Genomic DNA, 23,909 nt, shown 5'->3' on the forward strand with positions numbered 1-23,909 from the left:
GGAATGAAAAATCTGATCACACTGCTCTTCCTAATCAAGATAGGCATCACTGTGTCTTCTCTTCCAGTAAACGGAACACTCAACTTGATTCGAGCAATATTGTTCGAATTATCCCTATCACGACGACCACGATGGTGGCCTCTATCACCATGGACAGCACCACAACGATGAGGTCACTGTTGTCTATGACTAGATGCCTAGCCATTGTCAAACTCATCATCAGCGTTGTCCACGGAGTGCTCATCATGGACCTCGATATTACTAGCAGCAGGGTCAAGTTGCTGTAGAACCCTACCTCTAGTAGTGGGGAGGCGCTCATTTAGCATCCTCTCCATAGCTTGAATCATCATCTTAGTTGTCACACCTCAGCTCATGTGACTGGAACCTCTTCCTCTCCATGATTGTCCCCATGAACACTTGGGTAAGATCCTGCCATGTTAGCGAAAGCCAAGAAAGTGGAATATGTAACTTTTTGTGGGATCACACAACCTCACCTCTTACTCACCAATATTCTTATGCATTCTTAGAGAACCACGAGTGTGCAAAGGTAGCAGTACCATAGCTGTGATCTTGTGATCGAAAGGATTATGAGTTAAAAAGATCTGGCTATGGGTTTCAGTGGAGCTTGGAAGGCTGATCAAGGAGGGGGGTGTAGTACCGCTATCAAGTGTCGTTTCCCATGCAAAGGATGCAAAAATGTTGCTGATCAGATGCACCAAGAACTCATGATTACAAATCTCAAACTTGTGATTATGCAATCAGCAACACAACCCCTTTCAGCTTTTCACCTACTATTCTTTTTTTACTCTTTCTTTCTCACTTTTTTCTTTTTCTTCTTTTTTTAACACTAACCAGCAAATAAAAGAACTAAAATATGGGGAGTGTGGACATGAAGAAAAAATAACACAGTGCAACAACGATGGTGACAAGGAACTAGAAGAACACAAAGGAAACAAGAATAACAGTACTAAACAAAGGCTCGGCAATTTTTTTCGTGGGTTTCAGTTCTGGGCTCTAGGATAGGGAACAAAACAATAAGATGGACTAGCGATAAGCTAAAAGACTAATTTGTGTGTAGCAAACCTACCATGACAGCCTAAGCTCTGATTACCAAAATGATGGGGACACACTAGGGGCGGCCTGATCTTCACAACAGTAGGTGGATGAACCAAGTATAACTAGCTACGAATAGCAAGGTTAATTAGCTTTAACCTACCAAGGTTGGATGTGACCAAACGATGGGGAGAAACAATCCGAAGCCTCCTGGATTCAACTCGATCTCCGAACAATCATAGAACCACAATCAGGGACTAAACCACACAAAAGGCCCAAAAGCCTAGAGCAAGAGTTTGGGGATCCCAAAGGGATCTCTCGCAAGACCAAGATAACTCACAAGAACAAAGGTGTAAGACACTCAGCAGCTCAGCTGCAATACCATGTATTAGTTTATCCAATGATCAAAAGTTCTTAAATGGAAGAATATAGGAGGTATTTATACTACGAACAACCCTCCCAGCAATATATGAACACAAGTCATCACATTTGGGAGGTGAAAAGTAGCAGTTTGTTGTCGTTACTCACTCTTTCGGAAGGTACATGTAGGTGCCCCTCCCCCACCTAGATCTCACGGTGTGGCCAGTTCTTAGATTCAATTCATTTTTTTATACAAATTTGAGTGAACAAGCATAACCATGCCTCAAGGTGCAATAGAGAGAGAGCAAGCAACACCATGCGTGTGGTGACAATGTGCAGCAGGTCGAGAGGCAGATCTGCCATTAGACGCATGACGAAGTGTTGGCGCCGAGGCGAAGAAGGACTTTGTGGTCTTCCGTAGTGGCTCCGCTTTGCCCACCATCGAGGGTACCATGGGCACCACTGCCACCACCGGCATTTTGTTCCTAGATGATGAGTAGGTCCTGTTTATGTTCGACCGAATGATGGGGTGATGGTACTTCCCGCCCGTGCCGCTCGGCTCCCCCCCCCCCCCCATCCGGCCTCTTCTATAAAAGGGGCTAAAATTAGCCCAAAATCTCATTTTATTGAGAAAAAAGAAAAAGTTGAGAAGAGGGAGGAGAAGAGAGGAGAGGAGAGGGGAGGAAGAGAGCCCGGCGAAGCCCTGCTGCATTTGAGCCGCGGATTTAAAGATTATTTTTGGGTAAGTCTTTTTCCTTTTATTGTTGTTAATTAGTGCAGTAGTAGTATATGACATAGGTTTTAGACATGTATGACCTAGGGTTTAGAAAATTATCAAATTTACTTAGAAAATTGTACAATAGCAGTGAAATATAGAATATTATTTTTACTATATTAGGGTTATAATGTGCGACATAGGAGGTAGCAGTATATGATAATTTGCGAACCTAGGATGTAGCATTTAGAAAATGGTAGCGTTTAATTTGCACACGGTACAATAGGTAGTAAATATAGATCGTATAGAGTGATATTTATAGGTTAGTTTGGTTAGGACTAGTATTGAAAACCTATTGTTATGTATGAATCGGTGTCGGCAAATTATTTTATTCGATAATTAGAAATATAGTTTGTTGGTCTTAACATTGGTTATGTTTGCGGGTGTTTCCAAGGATGGCAGATAAATTAATTTTTAAGATATATTATGGTGAGGGTGAAATTAGGTATGGTCCTAACGGTGTAGATCTGTCTGGATTTTGTCATGTCATGAAGGGTCTTAGTAAAGCTAATGAGAGGACCATTGTGGGTGTGTGCAAATGGCTCATACGGTTTTTCCAACTGGATCCGCAGCAACATGAGCTGAAATTGAAAGTTATCCTCAGCCGTGCTAGTCATGGATACTTTGGTGAGTTTGTTCCCATCGAAGCCACATCAACTTGGAGGCAGTATGTAGATATATATTGTGAACGTAGCCTGCCGCTGGTTTTGTTAGCTGAGGCGTACCTGAAAGATCAAACTGAGGTGAACTCTGCGGAAGCAGTAGCAGAACCAAGTGAGACATTGGAAGATGAATCAGAGGCGGCTAATGTCGGGTCCAGAGAGGATGTTGGTGATATTCCAGAGCTGCAACCGATGGGTGTAGTTGATGAGGAGGAGCACATCCCTGGCATCATTGAAGATATGGAGTTGGAGGATGAAGAGTTGGAGGAAGGTCTTGCTGATGGGGATTCATCTGACGAGGAGGGTAATGCTCCAGTTCCTACAGAGTGGAGGGATCATGAATTTTTGAAGCTGGTGGTTAGCGAGGCTGACTGGACACCATGGCAGTACCATGAGAACGAGGTGTCACAGGGTGCTATGTACCCTACAAAGGAGGCAGTTATTGATGCAGTGAAATTCTGGTCGTTGTCTCTTCGGAGGCAATTCAAGGTTGTTAAATCCAGTAAAAGAGGGTACGATGTGAAATGTTTGGTGCCGCAGTGTTTAACCATGACATGACAACACATGCCTCCTTGCGCAGGTATGACATGACAACACATGCCTCCTTGCGCAGACTTTAAACAAGAAGTGACAACACTACCCAGCTTTTTTCAAACAATAAATGATAACACAGGTACCAATAAATGTGGAATCTCTGACCATGATCAATGACACAACTTTCCCATTCTTCAAGATGGAATCCGATACTCCTGCCACCAGCTGCGCCCCTGCACTCACTCCTTTCTTCAAGAGCGAATCCAATGCTCCTGCCTCCCCCAACTATAAATAGCCGAACCTCCTTACGTTGATGCACCACTCATTTCTCAGATCTCTCAAGTGCAATGTCTTCCTCAGCTCTATCAAGCCCACCAAAGAAACATTGGGGGACTACCATACCTAAAGGTCTCGAACCACCAATGTGCTTCTGTGGTGACCTTTGTAAGCTCCGCGAGTCGCAGGACATCTCATACACCTATGGACTGCGCTTCTTCATGTGTGCCAACTACGAGTATGACAAGCTTCAACATGCAACAACTGGTTATCGACCGGTATGACAACAGATATCAGCCTCATCTCTTCCGATTTTGCACTCTGTTTTACTAACCGCTCATCTTGTTCCATTTGTTCAGTCCCCTCCATCGCCCTATGATTTTATTCAATGGCTCGACAATGAGCAAAATGACGCACAGAAGCAGTGAGTCGACATGAACATGAGGTGGAAAAGGGAAGCGTACGCACGTCGGGAGTACGAGCAACAGCAAGAGGAACTTCGACTCAAGCGGGAGGAAGAAGAGCGCATGAGAAATGCGGCGCATGACCGTACCGTGGTTCAGGCTCGGGAGGCTGAGAAGGAAAGGAAGCGGGAGAGAGCCCCCCGTGCTAAGGCGGCAGGTCCTGATGCCCTCCGAAAGGAAAAATATCCTAGATGCACTCAGTAGAGAGTATCTAATGTAACCCGACATACTTTTCCTCCCTAATGCATGTTATGATTAGGATCGATGCACTAATAAGTAGGTCTTAGTGTGAACCGTACATGTCACCTTTGTTTCCTCGTCGTGTCGTCGCGGTTACAGTCTATTATAATGTTTTCACCCTATGTTTAATACTATGTTTGTCGTCGTTCACACCCCATACCCACGTAAAATGCTTCAAGTGCTAATTACTGGTTTTTTATTCTCCGACTATTACATAACCTACTCTAAATTTAAATTCCAAATTTTGTTAAAGCTCTTTTTTTATTTCTTGAATTACATAAAAAAAATTACATTTTTAGAAGAAAAAAAAGACCCTAACCGCCCCCTCAGAGGACGGCAAAGGGGCTAACCGCTCTCTCCGGACCTACCCGCCCCCTGAGATGTGCAATAGATAATATACTAGAAGTTTGGTGCTGCACCGCCCGATGACTCATGGCCATGCCGAGTGCTCTAGAGTTGCCATGTTCCTTTGATATTAGTCGGACACTGAGGTCTCGAGTCCACACGTTATCTTCCATCATAAGTACAAAAATTATTTCGGAATGGGTATGTAAGCTTTGCGGCACCGGGGTTGAGACAGCATGGGAAGTGGCATGACAGAACTGAAGTATACGGTGATCAAACACGGATAACTGAAGAGTAAAGACAAATACATAAATTTCAAGCGTGTGTTCGATTAACTTGCATGATTAGGCTGATCTTTAAATGATCGTAGACTTCTCAGAAATTCTTGATTGCCTGTGTTTGCAGATTTGGCATCCTTCTTCCATTTTTTGCTGAAGTATTCTTGTAGTACCTCTTTTATATTTCTGAAGTCAAGAACCTTCAACACATGGCAGCACTGGATACCGATTGATAGAGATCGTGACATGTCAGAGAAAACATGGTAGATATTACCATTTTAGCATCTGGATCTTGCTCACTCATTATATCTTTCAATGATCTTTCTAATGCCTCAAAGTATTGTCTATTTGTCATAATCGCTTTATCCCATATTATGAGTGATGTTTTTATAAGTGTGCTTCTGTTGTTTAAATTTGTAAATTTGTAAGTGTACTTCTGTTGCTTAAGACTCTAGGGAAAAATATAACCAATTCCCTCCTAAAATTTGCCAATTCCTCATGTTGGTTATAATTCGAGAATGTAAGGTTAATAGAGTTGAGATATGCAAAAGAAATAGATATTATAGGCTATACAATTACACATTGATCAACATGTTGGACTACTGTACAAACTGACACCTCATTGTCATCTCTGAATGTTTGCATCGAATAGCTGTTTTGACTTGAATAACTTGTCCATGTCCCTGCTCTCTATGATGTTGAAAAGCCCAGAACTCCCGGTACTGAGGAATTGATGTTTGGAAAGAATTTGCTAAAGTCAGAAGTGAAATTTGTATAAACTCAAATATAATGTTGATAACACAACTGGGATCAGGCACACCTAATACATGTAGCTGCCTGAATCAAGATATAGCTCTAATGAAATGCGATTTCGAGGGAAATTTGAATTATAGAGGGAAATAAATTGCCTACCTTTTACTTCTATTATTGTCGCTGCCTCCAATATGATTCTTCAGCTATGAGATATGAGCCTTGTACAGAGCAACACCTTTTACTTATATTATTGTCCCTGCCCCAAATATGTTTCAGATACGAGCCTTGTACAGAGCAATACAAAATAATTGAACTAACTAAATGCAATAATGATAAACGTTTTGATTTGATCAGAGCGAGCATCAAGTAACAGAATAGATTATAAATAGAGAATTAATCCATCCAGTCAGAGGTAGAATGCATAGATCGGCAAAAGATATAATTTATCTGTTCGAACTCATTACAAAAATTACTAATCATGAACCGGGAAGTAAATCTCTTTCAGCTTAGTGCTAATATTTTCTAGGGGACGCATTCTATTACACTTTCCAGATTTTAGATCAGATAGCTTTCTCTGTATCCTGAATGAGAACATGGAAATCACACATGGATAGTTGTCTCCAATGGTTGATAGAATAGGCTACATAAACGCTTGAATCGCACTCGTCTCAATGATGCATGCACTGAGCATGTATTCATGTGCAGGAGCATTTTTTCATAACTCTATAGTTTATAGTAATCTAGCAAACCATCATGATATAAGAACTTGCGCATTGGATTTTTATCCACATGCAGGCATCGGATTCTTCTGCCTTCATTATATGATAAATATCAAATACTCTTGTAGTGTCAATCGACTTGAACATAATACGGAACTAGGCAGGTATCAGCTCAAAAACATAGGTCAGAATTCAGAACAAACCTGCTATTGCTTCTGCAGAGCCAAATGACAGAGCAAATGTGGCCAAACGTTTAACGGAAGCAGCTGCTCTTAGCATATACTGCTGCTTGCCTTCCCAAAGAAGTGTCTTCGGAGCATCAGCCAATACCTCACCACGTTCCCTGGATGCAAAGGTAAGGAAATGACTGTAGCACTCAGATGTACTTCCTGGTTAAGCGAAGAACAAACATCATTACTCTCATTTCCTAACTAACTGGAGAGGAAGCAGAGACTTCTGGCATAAATAAAAGCAGACTTTTCTGGCAGGTATCAAGAAATCTTCTAGGTCTTTTGGAACATGATCAATCCTGGTGAGGCATCTGATCGAACACAACGCGCGCGGAATCCAAATCGTTGGCTTTGAGGTGAACCGTGAGTAGCCCCAAGAAGGAGACTGCAACCCGGATGGGCATTTCGTCAAACACCCTACGCGCGTCGTCCACGGCAGCCCGAGAAGCATACGCGTGCAGCAACGCATTGTGGACGTGAGCATGCGCGCTGCGCGCGCCGAGGCAGCCGTGCTTGAAAGCCTGGGCGTGGAGGTCGGAAGGTAACCGCCCCGGCGAATAGCAGCGAGAGCAAGACTTGAGGACGAAGGTGAAAGTGAAGGCGTCAGGGTCGGCGCCTGCGCGGCGCATCGCCATGAAGAGCTCGATGGCAGCGCCGGGCGAGGAGGATGCTGCGAGGCCGCGCATGAGGGTGTTATAGAAGAAGGCGAGGTGGGAGGCGGCGGCGGAGATAAGCGGGAGGTGGAGGGAGAGTAACACGGAGGCGTGGCGGAGGTCGCCGGCGAAGCGGAGGAGCTTGGCGAACGCCGCGACGGCGTCGGCAGCCGGGAGGAGGTGTCGGAGACGGAGGAGAGCACCGTGGAGGAGGCGCAGGTCGCGCTTCGTGGAGCACCGGGCGGAATCCACCAGAGATATCGCGCAGACGCATTCGCCACGTCGAGACGGGCGTCCCCTGCTTGCCCCTGCCTGGACCCCCGTTGGCCTTGCCGTCTTCCATTCGGAACTCTGGATCCTCGTCCGCCTCGAGCCCTTGACTCGAGGGGGGCGGAAGAACTCGGGTAGGGAGGAGAAGAATCAGGACACTCATCAGGTGGACGGGCGTGCAAGGCGGCCGGTCGGCAGGCTCGGTGGGGAGGCGACTCGAACGGGCGGCGAGCGAGTCAGAGATGAACGATTTTTTTGCCGAGCGAATCGAACTCCAGATCGGACGGTCATTAACTCCCGCAGTTAGGATCTGACGTTTCCCAACCCATGTGGTGACGTGGATAGCGTGAGGAACGATATTTTTTGGCGAGCGAATCGAACTACAGATCGGATGGTCATTAACTCCCGCAGTTAGGATCCGACGTTTCCCAACCCATGTGGTGACGTGGATAGCGTGAGAGGGCTGAGAATGAACGGCTTTTACTATATAGATTAGATATATATAGATATGTATATTAGATAGCTTAATAGTTATATGATTTTTTTCCCAGAGCGGTAATGGCAGGATCTGTGCTTATTCAACTGAGAAGAGAAAATATAATAATTGCATGAGTTCAAGAAGTTTGCCAGGAGATCCAGGGAGAAAAAATAGCGACAAAAGCAAAACAAATAATTACACCCACTAAATAAGTTGTGGATGCTCCTTTTCCACGGTTAAACATGTTTGACATATAGCTGCACGATTCAAAAGAACATTAATTCTTCCTCCAAGACCACATCTCTTTATCATATATGATATGTGATGTCCTATACAGTAACGATAAGAACGATATGGACTGTTTAGCTGTTGGATTGAGCTTATCCATAAGTTGAACTTTGCTAACAATTAATAATTCGGCACTAAAATAACTAGGCGACCTTTGCTCTTTATGAAAGTGTATTCTGGTGTACTTTGCTTTCTGTCTTGCCTTCTACTATTTGAGACTAAATTACTTCCACTAAAGTCTAGCCCTCCTGAGATGGGTTTGGTTGGACTTGCCTTTTCATCATATGTAAGTTTTGTTGCCATTAGCAAAATATTATTTGCGAACAAAAGCTACACACAGATTCAGTAAGGCCACACGATGGAACTCCTCAGGTAATGGGATATTGTCAATTGCTCTCACCAGCTCAACTCTAAAAGTACTTCCACGGAGGCTCTCTTTCGAGTATCCACTAGTAAAAGGAGGAAGAGAAAGGCTGCCATATTTAGTTCATACAGCGTGCCGTCCGTGAGGATTCGAATACAGAAATACTAAGAGAGGTAGAAATTCACGAGGAAAATCACCAAAGGATTGGCTAAAACCGCCATACCCACCGTTGCAAGCATGCAAACGTATGCATGGTTGCCTCAACCATACGCACCATATGCATGCTCCAACCCCGCTGCCGTATGGGACGGTGTTCCTCCGACCTTGGCCCACTCAAAACCCTAGGTCAGTACAGGAACTCCAGACGGTGCGGAGGCCTTCCAGCCTCTGCACGACGAAGACTTCACCGCCTCAGGAGAGGACGCGGCCGAAGCCACCGCCAAGCAGGCTGCCTTCCAATGGTTCTGGGCAGTCCAACCCAGGAGTGCTCCTACCTAGGCTTGGTCCCAGGTGTCCCCTTCGACCATACCTGGGATACCCCAAGCGAGCCAACATCTTCGAAAAGTCTGTCTACCCAATGCCCTCCTTGGGCCCCTCAGGAAAAAAAGGGTTCCAAGGAGACGGAGGGCTCCGGGGTGCGCGGACCCCACCAGCGCCTCCGACGCCGCCCTCGTAACGCCAACTGCGCGCACGGAACCCCAAGCCCACCTCGTTCAGTGAGGCATAGTTAGAACCACTTCGGCTCCAAGAACTGGTTCACCGGGCAGCCTCGATGGTCTCCCAAAGGGGAAGGAGCCCCTGGGGAAACCACAGGCTCCGGGACACACCACCATCGGCAGCAACCCCGACGACAACTCCAAGCTCTGACATCCCCGGAGGCACACGGGTGCATCCTGCACGGACCAGGGTGTGGCCACAACACCAACAATTGTGGCACCCTCATGACCTTCTCGGAGGAATACCTCAAAAGGCAAACAGAATACCTGGCCACAGAAGGAGCGGGCAAAGGACTACGCAAGGTTTGAAGGCCTGGGGCAAACTACTGGGCAAATCCCCGGGCCCTCAAACCTGCACCGTCACTACTGACCCTGCTACCAACGGTACCAGACCCATCAACGAGAACTGAGTCAGGGACACGCCGTCACCAGGCTCCAGACAGAATATCTCCGGAGCCGGGCACCAGCCAAGGACCGAGGCGGTCGAGGATCGCCTCTCCCGACTAGCCTTCGACTACGCCTCCAACATGCTGTCGCTAGGCTCCGAACGGATTACCTCCGGGGCTGGGCAATGGCTAAAGGCTGAGGGGGTCAAGCATCGCCTCTCCCAGCCTAGCCACAGGCTTCGAGGTCACCAAGCCTCACAATAGAGATCTTATTCCTACAAAGGTACACCCACTGTTAACTACCAAGTAGTTTACCTAGTGATCCATCTTTCATACTGCAAAGTTCGAGTCTGTTGGAGGCCTCCAACCTTGCTGCTAGAAGTATGTTTTTCAATAGATAGCCACTAGGTAGAAGCAGTAGAACTTAAGTTACATTCTCACTTAGCATGAACAGTTATATAACCTAGCTATGTTTTATGCCACAAATAGCTTCTTATCGCCAACAGTAGACTGCAAAACTTAGCTAGTATAACAATGCAAAATCCCTACACTCCCGCAGACGCATCGTGCTTAGGTCGCCTAGGGGGCGGGTCTGCCCAGGTTTCCTAGAAGGCATTGTGCAGCCTCGGAAGCGTAGTTGTCACGTATCAAGGTATTTTCTTGATAAACCGTGTTGCGGTGCCACTCGTAGGACATCTTCGGGTGGCGTGACAAGCCCACATACCGCGGACGTAGCATGCCTAGGTCAATTGGAAGGCAAGACTGCCTAGATTTCCTGAAAGGCATTGCGTAGTCTCGGTAGATAGTGAGGCTTACACACCGCGGGCGCCACTTATGCCTAAGTCACCTGAGAATATGCCCAGGGTGCCCTGGAAGGCATTTGCATAGCCTCGGGTGTCGAAGCCACGCCCCGGGGGATGTCCTCGGTGGTGGAGTTGCGGTGCTCTGAGGAATGCTGTCATAAGGAATCCTCGTTGCACGACATGCCTACACACCACGAGCGTAGCATGCCTAGGTCACCTGGAAGGCAAGATTGCCTATGTTTCCTAGAAGGTATGGTGTAGCTTTGATAGTGTGTAGATGCCAGTTGTCAAGGGACTTCCTTGGTAATGTAGTTGCGGCGCCCCTAGGGAATTTCTCCGGAGACGTGACAAGCCCATGCACCAGTAAGCATCGCTTGCCTAAACTCAAGGTCACCTGAAAATGTTTCCCAGAGGGTAGGCTTTGCCCTGGTAGGAAGTGGAGCCCACACACCGCGGGCGTAGCATGCCTAGGTCACCTAGGGGGCAGCACTGCCCAGGTTTTTTGGAAGGTATTGTGTAGCCTTGATAGTGTGTGGATGCCGCATATCATGGGACTGCCCTGATGTGAGGATGCGGTGCTCTAAGGAATGCTGCCGCAAGGAATCCTCTCTGCATGACATGCTTATATACCGCGGGCACCGCTTATGCCTAGGTTACCTGCAAGGCAGATTATGCCCAGGGTGCCTTGAAAGGCATTGCATAGCTTCGGTCATATAAATGCCTCGCACCAAGGCACATCCTTGGTGGACAGTGTTGCGGTGCACCCCAGGCATTTTCTTGGGAGCACGACAAGCCTACACACCGCGGGCGTAGCATGCCTAGGTCACCTAGAAGGCAAGACTGCCTAGGTTTCCTGGAAGGTATTGTGTAGCTCCGATAGTGTGTAGGACCTTCGGCATTAATACATGCCAAGGAGCCTTACCAAACCTCTGGCAAAAACGGAGAGTTTTACCAAACCTCCGACAAAAACGGAGAGTCTTACCAAAACCTCCGATAAAATGGAGAGTCTTACCAAACCTCCGATAAAAAACGGAGAGTCTTACCAAAACCTCTGACAAAACGGAGAGTCTTACGAAAACCTCTGACAAAAAACGGAGAGTCTTACCAAAACCTCAGACAAAAACGGAAAGTCTTACCAAAACCTCTGACAAAAATAGAGAGTCTTACAAAAACCTTTGACAAAAACGAAAAACCTTACAAAACCCTCCGGTAAAAACGGAGAGCTTTACTAAAACCTCCAGTAAAAATGGAGAACTTAACAAAACCTCTAGTAAAAACGGAGAGCTTTACCAAACCTCCGACAAAAACGGAGAGCTTTACCAAAACCTCCGGTAAAAATTGAGAACTTTACCAAAACCTCGGGTAAAAAAGGAGAGCTTTACCAAACCTACAGTAAAAATGGAGAATTTTACCAAACCTCGGGTAAAAACGGAGAGCTTTACCAAACCTCTGATAAAAATGGTGAACTCTACCATAAACCTCCGGTAAAAATGGAGAGCTTTACCAAACCTTCGGTAAAAACGGAGAGATTTTCCAAACCTTCGCACAATGAAGAGCCTTACAAAGGCTCCGTACCACGGAGGGACTTCTGAAAACCCTCCGCGATGGAGATGTTTCTTCGAAACTCCACTATACGAAAAGATTCTGAAAAGACCTAACGGGAAAGGTACCCTGGCATCTTGAAGGCTAATGCCTCCATGCCGAAGGGGTACGAAACCCGCTAGTCTCCAAAGAGCACCGCACACATATCAAAGAGGTATAAAGATCCCCCTCCCTACAGGGAAAGGTATGATCACGTGACTCAAACACGTATGGTGAAAATGTAACAACATTACCCTACCATCTCCTTTGAAAACACCTTTTACATGTTATTTTATGAGGGTTATACTAACATTTAATAAAAGCCCATGCCTCATGGCACGGGAAATATAGTGGAACCCCCGACTATACATTGCAGAGACCGTAAAGCCGGGCAGCAGCTAAGGGCCGAGGGGGTTGCGGAACACCTCTTCTGCCTGGCCTTCTGCTTCGCCTCCGATGCACTGTCGCCGGGCTACGGACGAAATACCTCTGAAGTCGGGCAACGGCTAAGGGCCGATGGGGTCGCAGACCGCCTCTTTCGCCTGGCCTTCGGCTTCGCCTCCAATGTGCCGTCGCCTGGCTCCGAACGGAATACCTCCAGAGCCGGGCACCGGCTAAGGGCTGAGGGGGTTGCGGACCACCTCTTCCGCCTGGCCTTCTGCTTCTCCTCCGACGCGCCATCGCCAGTCTTTGGACGGAATACCTCCGAAGTTGGGCAGTGGCTAAGGGTCGAGGGGGTCGCGGACCGCCTCTTCCGCCTAACCTTCGGCTTCACCTCTTCGGACTAACCTTTGGCTTCACCTCTTCTACCTAACCTTTGGTTTTGCCTCCGACGCTCCATCGCCAGGCTCCAGACGGAATACCTCCGAAGCCGAGCAACGGCTAAGAGCCGAGGGGGTTGTGGACCGCCTCTTCTGCCTAACCTTCGACTTCACCTCCGATGCATTGTCGCCAAGCTCCGGACAGAATACCTCCAGAACCGGGCAGCGGCTAAGGATCGGGGAGGGTCACAGACTACCTCTCTCGCCTAACCTTCGGTAGCGCCTCCAACATATCATCGCCGTCAACCCAGACAGTTGCTAAAGAACCCAAAGGGTAAAGGACCACCTCCAGAGTTCATCTCTAAAGATTCCAGAGGGACCTCGCTGAGTCAAAAATCTGAAACAAATTAGGAAGGAGGCCCTACCAGCCCCAGGCCTAAGGAGTACACAGTAACCAGGGACGACAAGATCACCACTACTCCACCCGGTTCTCCTTAGCTACCCAACGTATCCATCGGTCATCAGAAAAACTAGCCATCGCCTTTGAAAGTGATGAAGAAGATGAAGAAGTACAGTTTGGAGGCACAAAAGCACGCATGCATGCGGCCACCCGTTCGAAAGGTCCTCTCGCATTGCGATATGGAAGGAGACACGACCGTTCCTGAAGATCCATGTTATATTATTAAACAACCAGTACATCCAGGGGATACAAACTAAAACAACCATACAAAAATTGCCACGAAGAAGATAGATCCCTACAGAGCAAAACAAGGCAAGAAAGAGTACAATGTGATCAAGTTCAGCCATTATATGGATATATCATGGCATCACCAAGTACGTCATCCCAGTGACCGCCTTCACCTCCTACGGGTCCTGGTAGGGGCCACACATGAGATGGCGTATGCGCCTCATCTGCGGCCTGCCGTTGCCGAAGTCGATGCAGTAGCCAGCTCCCGAGCTGTTGGAGGACACTGAGGTGTCCGAGGTCATCGGCGAGGTCTTCTCCCTCTCCTTCCCGACCTCTGCCTGCTTCGCCGCCGAGCCCACAGACTCCAGCTCACTCTCCCTTCGTAGGAGATCCCAGTCGATCTCCTCGTCGTCATCAGAGATATCGATGATCTCAACAGGCATGCCCTCCCCAGCCAAAGGTCAGGCTGGAGCGACAGACAACTACCTCCCCTGCAGAGGTGGAGGTAGTTTTGCCTCCTTGCGCCTTTGCCGACAACCGAAACAGCCCGGCTCCCGAAGGAGCCATCGAGATCATCGATGTCTCTGAGGAGGATGAGGAGGAAGACGTTGCCATACACAAGTCAAGGTTAACTGCTTGCTCATGGGGCTGTGGAGACTCCAACCTGGTAACCCCGACTTTATACCCGGGCCATGCAGCCACGTAGGTCTGGAAGATGAAGCAGAACAAACGTCGCCGTGTCCTCCCATTAAACACCTGGGGAGAGGGACGTGGCCATATCCAGTTTCCCTCCAACACGTGGCAACACTCCACGACGAAATGCCTCATTTTCTCACGCGGATGTCCCGTCACATTAATAACCCAATCCCCTTTCGGCACGTGACAGGATCGCGAGCACAAGACCCTAGCGACCCCTCGCATTATCCAATCAGAACACGGAAGTGGCACATCTTGTCCAGCCATGCGAACGTGTGGGATTCTCTAAACCCACATGAAACCTCTACTCTAGTGACTTCAAAGGACAGAGAATCACCATCAGGCATCCTTGATACTATACCAGGCTGGGGTTGATTTTTGCTCTACATCCTCTCCCCCCTCCAAAACATCGAGGCCAGAGAATGAGGGGGTACAGTTGGGGGGGAAATAAGCCAGCCTGAGGATAACGGTTGAAGATCACCATCCAGGTCCCTCCAAAGCCTTGATCTCCGAACCCTCTGTTAAAAGCTCGATCTCCGATATCATCAGATCCTTTCAAGGTACCCCTTCGCACCTACGAAGTCATCCCTTGGCTCCACCGGTTCGACCTCCCGAAGCCTTCCAAAACACAGCCTCCCAAAGCCTCGGTCCTCCGAAGCTTTGGCCTCTCAAAGTCCCAGCCCTCTGGGGTCCTGCTTCCCAAAGCCGTCACCTCCCTGTTCTATGCCTCCCGAGGCCCCACCTTGGGTTGATCGGGTCGCTTTCCCATAGGCGGCAGGGTGAGTCAGCAGGTCCTAGGAAGATCTGCCAAAAGGGGAGCGCTAGTCGTGCTTTGCCTGCAAGGAAGTGACCGGTATTAAAGGCCTAGGCTAATGGATACCACTCTGACACCCCGACGTGATGAGGACTATCCTGACACCCCTGACAGTGCGGCGTCGGGCCGCAATTGGCGACCGGCTCACCCCCTTCAGGGGGTAGGTACCACGATAATTACCACGGTGGATATTTATTTCCCCGATAGGATAGAAGGTAGTTATCCGGGATAAGGCCCAGTAATTTGGTCACATCCTGGATATTTGTACATTATGATAATTTGTACGCCAAGCTACGCATGGCCCTATAAATAGGAGGCCATGGTCCTCTGGGTAAAGGAGAACGAGGGACACAGCGAAAAAGAAAATGCATCATAGCGAACGTTGTGATACTCCTCCCAGAGTGATACACTTTCCTATCATCAATATACTCATTGTGTTCCTTCCTCTCAAACTTCGTCTCCAAGCATGAGTCTCCTCCTTAGAAGAAACTCTTGCCGTACTTGTTGGGGCAAGACGAACTCTTGCTCCAACACATACCTATACAACAAACCTAATCACATCAAGATATAATAAAGAGCAAGTGAATTAAATATATTACAAGTCTCTAAAGTTATTACATGTTCCACAATTTAAAGTATTACATGCTAAAATTTAAAGGAAAACGAGCCAAATAATAAGTTCGGGCTCTCAACATACAACAATTAAGTGCTAGATTAAGCAAAATACATCTAGTTCATAACCTAGCACATGATCAGTAATATGCAGCAGATATATCATCTAAAACAATAAAAGAAGTGGTGCCATTTTCCCTAATCCGCCACAAGAACACCATGAGTAGTGCATTACTACTCTTGCCCATCACCGACATCGGTGGGCACAAAATAGGCATACACCATCCCCACTTGCAAAACTTCAACGATAGCATCATGAGTACGAATATAATCGATAGACTTATTCATTATGGATACGTATAATAACCCAACTCCAAGGGTTTTGCAATTTAGTGTTGGAATATGTGTCGAATATGTGTACATAGTAGGTTACAGATAGACTTGAGTTATAATTGGGTGGAACTAGGATTAGAGTTATAGTCGAACTCTAATTTCGGGCCTTTAAATAGAAGGCACCACCATTGTAACCAAGGGAAAGACTGAAACAGTTGGAGGGGAGTGCCCGTAGTCATGCCCCGAGGATGTAGGCAGCTTGGCCAAACCTTGTTAAAAAACATTGTGTTTTGTGTGTTGATCTTGTACTTGGCTTGATGATCCTGGTGATGCTTTTGCTAAAATCCTAACAAGTGGTACCAGAGCCACGAAGAAAGATCAAGGGAAGACACGAGGATATGTTCCATGCCGCGCAAGGCTTGCATGGGTCCGGGGAAGGACGGCGCAAGGTGGAGCATGGCAGCGATCGACGACTCGATCGGTGGATTCGGACACTTCGAGCGTGGTGGTTCAAATTGTCCGATGGGCTGCATTAACGGGAATCCGTCCAGATGTGGAGGTCGGGTTGATGGCGTCTGGTGGCTGCTATTCGATAGGAGTCGGTCAGACGTGATGGCTAGGTCCGACAATGCGGTTGGAAGGCGGTAGCTTCGACTCATAGTCTGATTGACGAGTGGTCAATCCAAATCAGAGTGGCTATTGTTTGCTCAAGGTGGAGCAGTGACAGCAGTGGCGAAAGCCATGGTGGGCTTCGGAAGTTGTGAAGGTGTTCGGGAGTTACGAAGGGGGCATGGCCGAGTGGACGCTTCCTTGTGGGCTGAACACGCACGTGGAGTGGCTGGTGGGGTCAGGATCTGCATGCAGCAGTCTTATGCATTGATGAATAAAAAAAAAGATGCATGCAGTCATATGCAGCGGTCATACATGCATAGGACTACTTGGATTAAAAAAATTAAGCATGTATGTTTCATGGCCTTTGATGTGATGTGCATGCATGTGATTATGGAATATAAAAAATCAACTGCATGTGGCCGAGACGGTCTGGAGCAGCAGGAGTTCGACGTGTGGCCGAGACGGCCTGGAGCAGCGGGGCGCATTGCGACAGGGTTAGGCGGCAGTGGTACGTGTCACGCAAGGCGGGATGGCAGAGCTGACGTGTGGCTGGTTCGAACTCGGAGGTAGCTCGGGATGGCGCAGTTGATGGTAGGCTCGCACGTGTGTCGACATGGCTTTGCGGGACGGTAGATCGACACGGTATGGTGGCATGGACATGTGAGGGCTTTGGCTGTTGGTTCTGAGTCAGTCTTCTATACCGATGTGGTCGGGTAAATAAACAGATCAAAGGTGCAGAGCAATTGAAGAGAAGTTCACGGAGGGATTGCAGAAGATTGCAATTAGGCTGTTCGTGAACCGTTGCTTGTGGCAGTTAACGACGAATAGCGCGCAGCGATCGAGCGGGTCGGCCTCGTCGTTTGCAAGCGGCGTGGCAGTCGACGGGGCTTGAGAGCAATGGATCGTGCACGGACGGTGTACAAGGTGGCGTACGCGTAGTTCGGCATGTACGTGGCGGTGCATCTAGGCGGGGCGTGGGTACGAGTGTGTGGAGGCACGTTCAGCACATGTGAGGTACACATGAGCGGGATTCAGCGGTCTGTGGCAACAGGCAGATGGCGTCGATGGTGTCCAAATTCAAGGTGATGAGATTTGACGGGACTGGAAACTTTGGGCTTTGGCAGACAAGAGTCAAGGACTTGCTGGCGTAGCAGGGTATCCAGAAGGCTCTTAGCGACAAGAAACCAGTCACGATAGATGATGACAAGTGGGAAGAGATGCAAGCACAAGCGGCAGTGACAATAAGGTTGTGTCTCTCCAATCAGATCATGTACCATGTCATGGATGAAACATCACCTAAGAAGATTTGGGATAAATTGGATGATCAATTCATGTCCAAGACATTAACTCAGAAGCTGTATCTGAAGCCTTCAGGATACCCTACTGCGCTAGCAAGTCCTTGACTCTTGTCTGCCAAAGCCCAAAGTTTTCAGTCCCGTCAAATCTCATCACCTTGAATTTGGACACCATCGACGTCATCTGCCTGTTGCCACAAACCGCTGAATCCCGCTCATGTGTACCTCACATGTGCTGAACGTGCCTCCACACACTCGTACCCACGCCCCGCCTAGATGCACCACCACGTACATGCCGAACTACGCGTATGCCACCTTGTACACCATCCGTGCACGATCCGTTGCTCTCAAGCCCCGTCGACTGCCACGCCGCTTGCAAACGACGAGGCCGACCTGCTCGATCGCTGCGCGCTGTTCGTCGTTAACCGCCACAGGCAACGGTTCACGAACAGCCTGATTGCAATCTTCTGCAATCCCTCCGTGAACTTCTCTTCAATTGCTCTGCACCTTTGATCTGTTTGTAGGTTGATGATGGTATGTGTGGTGGGCTTGTGGATACGTTCCAAGTAAAATTATAGGTTCTGGATATCCGTTAACATTTGCCAAGGTTGTGGATGTCCTTTAACATTTGTAAAGTCTCTCGTTGGTTATTACCTGGTTGGATAGTCTTTGCCCAAGTGAAACAAGTGTAACATGAATTAAGGATCAGTTTGTGGAACGAAAACCCAAAAAATATCGTACCAACCATGAGACTGATATGGGTAAGGCTTAGCATTTTGATTAGACACTTGGCTCGCATTCGTCGAGGTACCAAGATCTAACTGATGGACCATGCTTCATAGTGATCTCTTAGCGGCAAACCATAGGGGTGTGTTAAGTGTCTTGTAAATACGACAACATGGAAATCATGACTCATGAGTAAAGTTGGCAACCTCTGTAGAGTGTAAAACTGTTATAACAGCCGTGCCTGTGGTTATGAGAGACTTAGATCCTCACATGATTAGATGGTTTTGGTTATAGTTATGGTTTTAGTTACAGTACTGGTGGTACTAGATGGTTATAGTTTGCAAGGTGGTTAACCTTGGATACAAGTTGTTTGATTAATTGGGTTACTTTCACATAATAATGCTTAATGCTTTTGAGTTCAATTGTCTTTATTTACTCGCATTTGCGCAAATATACCATGTGTTAGCTTGTCCTTAGTATAAGCATGCATATCAATATATTCTCTTGTACACTTGCAGAGCGTATCATGTGCTCACACTTACTATTTTCGCGATGCCATGTAACATGTGTGGTGCTGCTCAGTGAGTGCAGATATTGAAGATTGTCAAGACGAGGTTGTGACTTAGGCGTGTGTCTCCTGATCAGTTGTCTACGGCATTTTTGGGCACCAGTGCTTTTTCTCCGCTGCAGATATTTTTGTAGAAGACAATATATGTCAATTGTTGTAAGAGTTTAACCTTTATTTCTGTAAAAGTATTGCTTTTGTTACTTCACCTGTGACGTCCACGAGCTCATGTGTTGTGACAAGGTTATCATCCCCATTCCATGATGTGTGGAGCTCACCCCGTGGTGTTTGAGCTGGTTGTAGTGGCCCTTAGTTTCTCACAACTCCTCCACCATGCAACGATGGGCCCGTTCCAAGGTACGGACCAATTCCACCATGCGATGCGCGAAGAGTGGTGCCTCCTCCGGTGGGCAATCCATGTTGTTCACGTCGACATCTGTGTTGATTGGAAAGTAGCCAAATGGCCACTCTTCGAGGATGGGAAGCTCCCCTCAATGAATGGTCATCGCCTTGTACGCTACCGCTTGGACCGCCATTTCTTTGGAAGTACTGGATGCCTCAAAGTGATGAGCATGGGCACCCATGACGAACCTTGCGCCAACGCATCTCCCATAAGAGAGCGGGAAACCCTTCCACGCTCTCGGCCTGAGTAGCCATCACCAACTCGTACCTCAACATACTTAACCCATTAAGAAAAGAGGAGTTAGAGATCATTTTTAACCAAATTAACAAGCATAAGGCAAGAAATAGTTCTAAGAAAAGGCAAGGAATAAAAGTAGAGTACATACTTAGAATATGGAATTTAAACTTTAGTAAGTTGCATTAGTGATGTTGATAAGTTTTATTAACCCATATCCTAAGCACTGTAGGCTACTTCATTATACCTTACTTTGATAGTCACACTATGAGAACCGTCCAAATCATATTCGAATTACTCAATCGGTGATTCATCCGAGAAGATGAGAGCTAGCACAGGCCCATTTATCAATGTGCCACGTGCCAACCCACATCTCAAAGCAACAATTGTAGCTGCGAGATGATTAAAATGAATACAATCCCGATAGTCCCAGTATGTGTTTTATGCTAAGATCGGAACACATATGTATACAACAAGCCTCATCGCATCAAAATATAATAAAGAGAAAGTAAATTAGATATATTACAAGTTTCTAAAGTCATTACATGTTCCACAATTTAGAAGTACTACATGCTGAAATTTAAAGTAAAGAGAGCCAATAACAAGTTCAAACTCTCAACATACAACAATTAAGTGCTAGACTAAGCAAAATACATTAAGTTCATAACTTAGCACATGATCATTACTACGTAGCGGATATATCATCTAAAACAACAAAAGAAGTGGCGCCATTTTTCCTAAGGCACCACCGGAATACCACGAATAGCACATTACTACTCTTGCCCATCATCGACATCGGCGGGTACGAAGTAGCCATAAACTAAATCATCCTCACCAGCAAAACTTCAATGATAGCATCATGAGTACGAAGGTACTCGCAAGATTTACTTATTATAGGTACGTATAATAACCTGACTCCAAGGATTATGCAATTTAGTATGGGTAGCAATGAGTAAGCCACAAGGCTAAGTTGAACTTAAGCCAAAAACATTTTAAAAGACACATGGTGTGAGCATAAATATGAACAAGAACATAAGCTATCCTTATATGAACACATTACATAAATATGACCACATCTACATAAACATAGCCAACATATAACCTAGTTCTTCTCAACATAGACATACTCAAGAACCAATTTCCCACATACCACATACAACCATCATCACCGAAATACCAAAAAACTCTATGATAAATGCGGATGAACATTAAACTTGCTCATGACCGAGAGAACGACAATTCTAATGAGTCTAACACCCTGCAGTGGGTACTTCTTTACCCACAAGACATGAGACCATGCAGCTCAAGCAACCGATAAAATTACAAGAGGAGGTACCCGTGACAACCTTTCCCAATTAAGCTCCGACCATTTGGGTATGCATCTCTTGGTGCGGAGGCTACTTAGGTCCACTACCAGGTAACCTCAAATGCCTATACAAGTCCACCCGCTCACACCATAGACGTTCAAACCAAAGGATCACAACTAAAAAAGGTATTTGGGTCATCTTTACCATATTTAGATATGTGAAAAGTACGGACAAGTGCTTAAGCCAACAACATCAACGATCCGTGCTTAATCGACCTAGGCAAGCCTATGACAATCGAGACTCCATTCCCAATCCATCCCTATCACCCTCCCAAATATCATCTCATCCTCACAAGTCATTAACCATCAAGATTAATTTTAGTGAGACACGAGAGACCCTAAAGCTTGCGGATGATGGATGAGCCATCGCTCAACTTCTACCGGTGACCTAAGCCTTGCTAAGCATAACGCGTTCATTTTATGTTGGGCAATAAAAATGGTGTCACCCCAGGTTACAGTGGATCAGGAGATAAACAATGCCAAGGATTGGCAATGCAACAAATAGGATCTAAACCAAAAACCCGACATTGGCTAGCTAACATGCACGATATACATATAGCAATAATTTATCAAATTAAAGCAACATATAATCCAAAGTATGGTGAAATATGCGTATATGCTTGCCTTTGTTTTCGATTTCACAATCCATAGCAATGACCTCCTGGTCACCCACGACCATGCTCGCTTTGTTCTCGAGCTCTTTGTTCTCTAAATAAAGAGTGTGTGCAATGCGACAAGCATGAGTGAAATGTAATGAAATGTGATCCGAATTCCATGAAAATGCACATGAATGAAGTGCACTAAGGAACATGGTAGAACAAGATTTATGCAAAGAAAAGATCATATGTTAACGGTATAAACAAATAAGCAAGGCGATGTCCTAATTTGCCAATTTAATCAAAAGAGGGTCCACTAACACAACTTATATATATAGGAATAACTTAAAATGCTAACATTCATTTCTCCTGTGTATGGTTATATCAACAAAGATTTTTAGAAGTGGTCCCAACCCTAAATTATTTTTATTATTTTCTGTATGAATTTTTGAAGGTTAACAATGTGATACTAAAGCTAAACATGAGCTAAAACAATGGGCCACACTGCTCTGACATGCTGACCACTGTTTTTCCTAGAAAGTAGAATATTTATCAAGATTATTAGAACTGGATTCCCTATTTTTGGACTGACTGTTAATTAATAGTTGTGATTAAAACAAAATTGAAAACAATTAAATCAATACAGAAATAAAAATACAATTCACATGGGTACCAACAATTTTATACAGCAGAACGGGAACATAAAAAGCTAACAAAACTAGTTTCACAATTTTTAGAGCTAGATTCTATTTTATATGCACTTTTAAAGTTTCAGCCAAATTAATAGTTGTACAAGAAACATATTTCACAATTTCTATTTACAACTGATTTAATAGCTGCTAGAACTTTTTACATCGAGAGGCCTTGGCCCCCGGGCCGGTCGCGCTTTTAGTCCCGTCAATTCAACAAAGAGCTCGCCGTAGAGCTCACCGGTGCTAATGCCGGCGGCGATTCCGGCTATGTCTCGGCCAAGCTCCAACGTCACAAGAGCGAGTGCGAGACGGGGAATACAATAGCGCAGACCCCAGATGGTTAGCCTGACTGGACGGTGGCCGGCGGTGTGAGCAGAGAGGTGGCGGAGGTTGGCACTTGCGGACGGCTACGTAGGCGGCAGGCAAACCTCGAACAACTGCACGCCAAATGTTCATTGGAACATGGGGAAGCTCACCATGCACTCAAATGACAGGGAGATGAGCTTCGGCAGCGGCTTGAGGTGAAGGCGGAGATAGCCGGAGACGAAGAAGAAGGCCTCGGAATCTGGCGGGGAAAGCAGCGAAATCTGGGTCAAATGCATAGGAGCACCTTCGTCTATCCTCCCTCATTGTTCTCCTTCACTTGGGCTTGCCGAATCCAGCCTCCTCCCTTTGGATTCGGTCGGCGGCAGCTTGAGCAGAGGGGACAACGATGGCGCACGCTGTGCTCTGTGGAGCTCGGCAGAGGGGAGCACCACCCACAGCCAGCAACCGGCGACGGCCACATGGCGCCGAGCTGCTGTGCAGCCATCGAGAGGGAGAGATGAGATGCTGACATGTGGGCCTCGCAGCAATTTGGACAGAGACAACATGTTCTCCTCACTCTCTCTCTGTGAAAAACAGTGCTAAAGACCTCCAAATATCCTACAACTTTTTGTACAGCTCCTACAATTCACAAGGAACCCTTTAATAGCCCGTACAGAATTCAAAATAAAATTATCCAAAAAGGACTACTTTGGAATCTCAAAAAAGGCTTCAATTAAATTCCCACCAACCGGTAGTTATAACCTAGTAACACTACCGGTTTGAGCCACAAACCGGTAGTGATGTCTCCATTTTTACTGTCGGTTGGAGCCAAAAACTACTAGTGATGTCTCTACTATCACTGCTTGTCCATGGATCAAACCAGTAGTGAAAGTACATGATATTATTGTCGGTTCTTAGTTCGAACCGGTAGTGATAATTCCACACAAAAAAAAAACAAAACAACACATATTGTTCACATACA

The 23,909-nt window shown here is 46.5% G+C and overlaps 1 protein-coding gene across 1 annotated transcript; it reads right to left on the reverse strand.

Annotated features, from left to right (window-relative positions):
• Nucleotides 1-5,487: 5,487 nt before the first annotated feature.
• LOC133927977 (uncharacterized) lies at nt 5,488-23,432 on the reverse strand. The gene is made up of 5 exons (XM_062374288.1): nt 23,384-23,432; nt 23,098-23,186; nt 6,663-7,827; nt 5,900-5,996; nt 5,488-5,709 (listed from the first exon to the last, which is right to left on the reverse strand). Exons 1-3 carry the CDS (start codon nt 23,430-23,432, stop codon nt 6,880-6,882), a joined length of 1,086 nt encoding a protein of 361 aa, XP_062230272.1. The 3' UTR covers nt 5,488-5,709; nt 5,900-5,996; nt 6,663-6,879.
• Between the last annotated feature and the right edge of the window lie 477 nt (nt 23,433-23,909).

The sequence above is a fragment of the Phragmites australis genome, chromosome 9, assembly GCF_958298935.1.
Source record: "Phragmites australis chromosome 9, lpPhrAust1.1, whole genome shotgun sequence".
Classification (NCBI taxonomy): domain Eukaryota; kingdom Viridiplantae; phylum Streptophyta; class Magnoliopsida; order Poales; family Poaceae; genus Phragmites; species Phragmites australis.

Coding starts and splice junctions, on each gene's coding strand:
- LOC133927977 (XM_062374288.1), bottom strand. CDS start 23,432: ATGGCTGCACAGCAGCTCGGCGCCATGTGGCCGTCGCCGGTTGCTGGC. Junction 23,187..23,383: donor GCCGTCGCCGGTTGCTGGCT/GTGGGTGGTGCT, acceptor TTTCCCCGCCAG/ATTCCGAGGCCTTCTTCTTC. Junction 7,828..23,097: donor CCCTGTCATTTGAGTGCATG/GTGAGCTTCCCC, acceptor CGCCCGTTCGAG/TCGCCTCCCCACCGAGCCTG.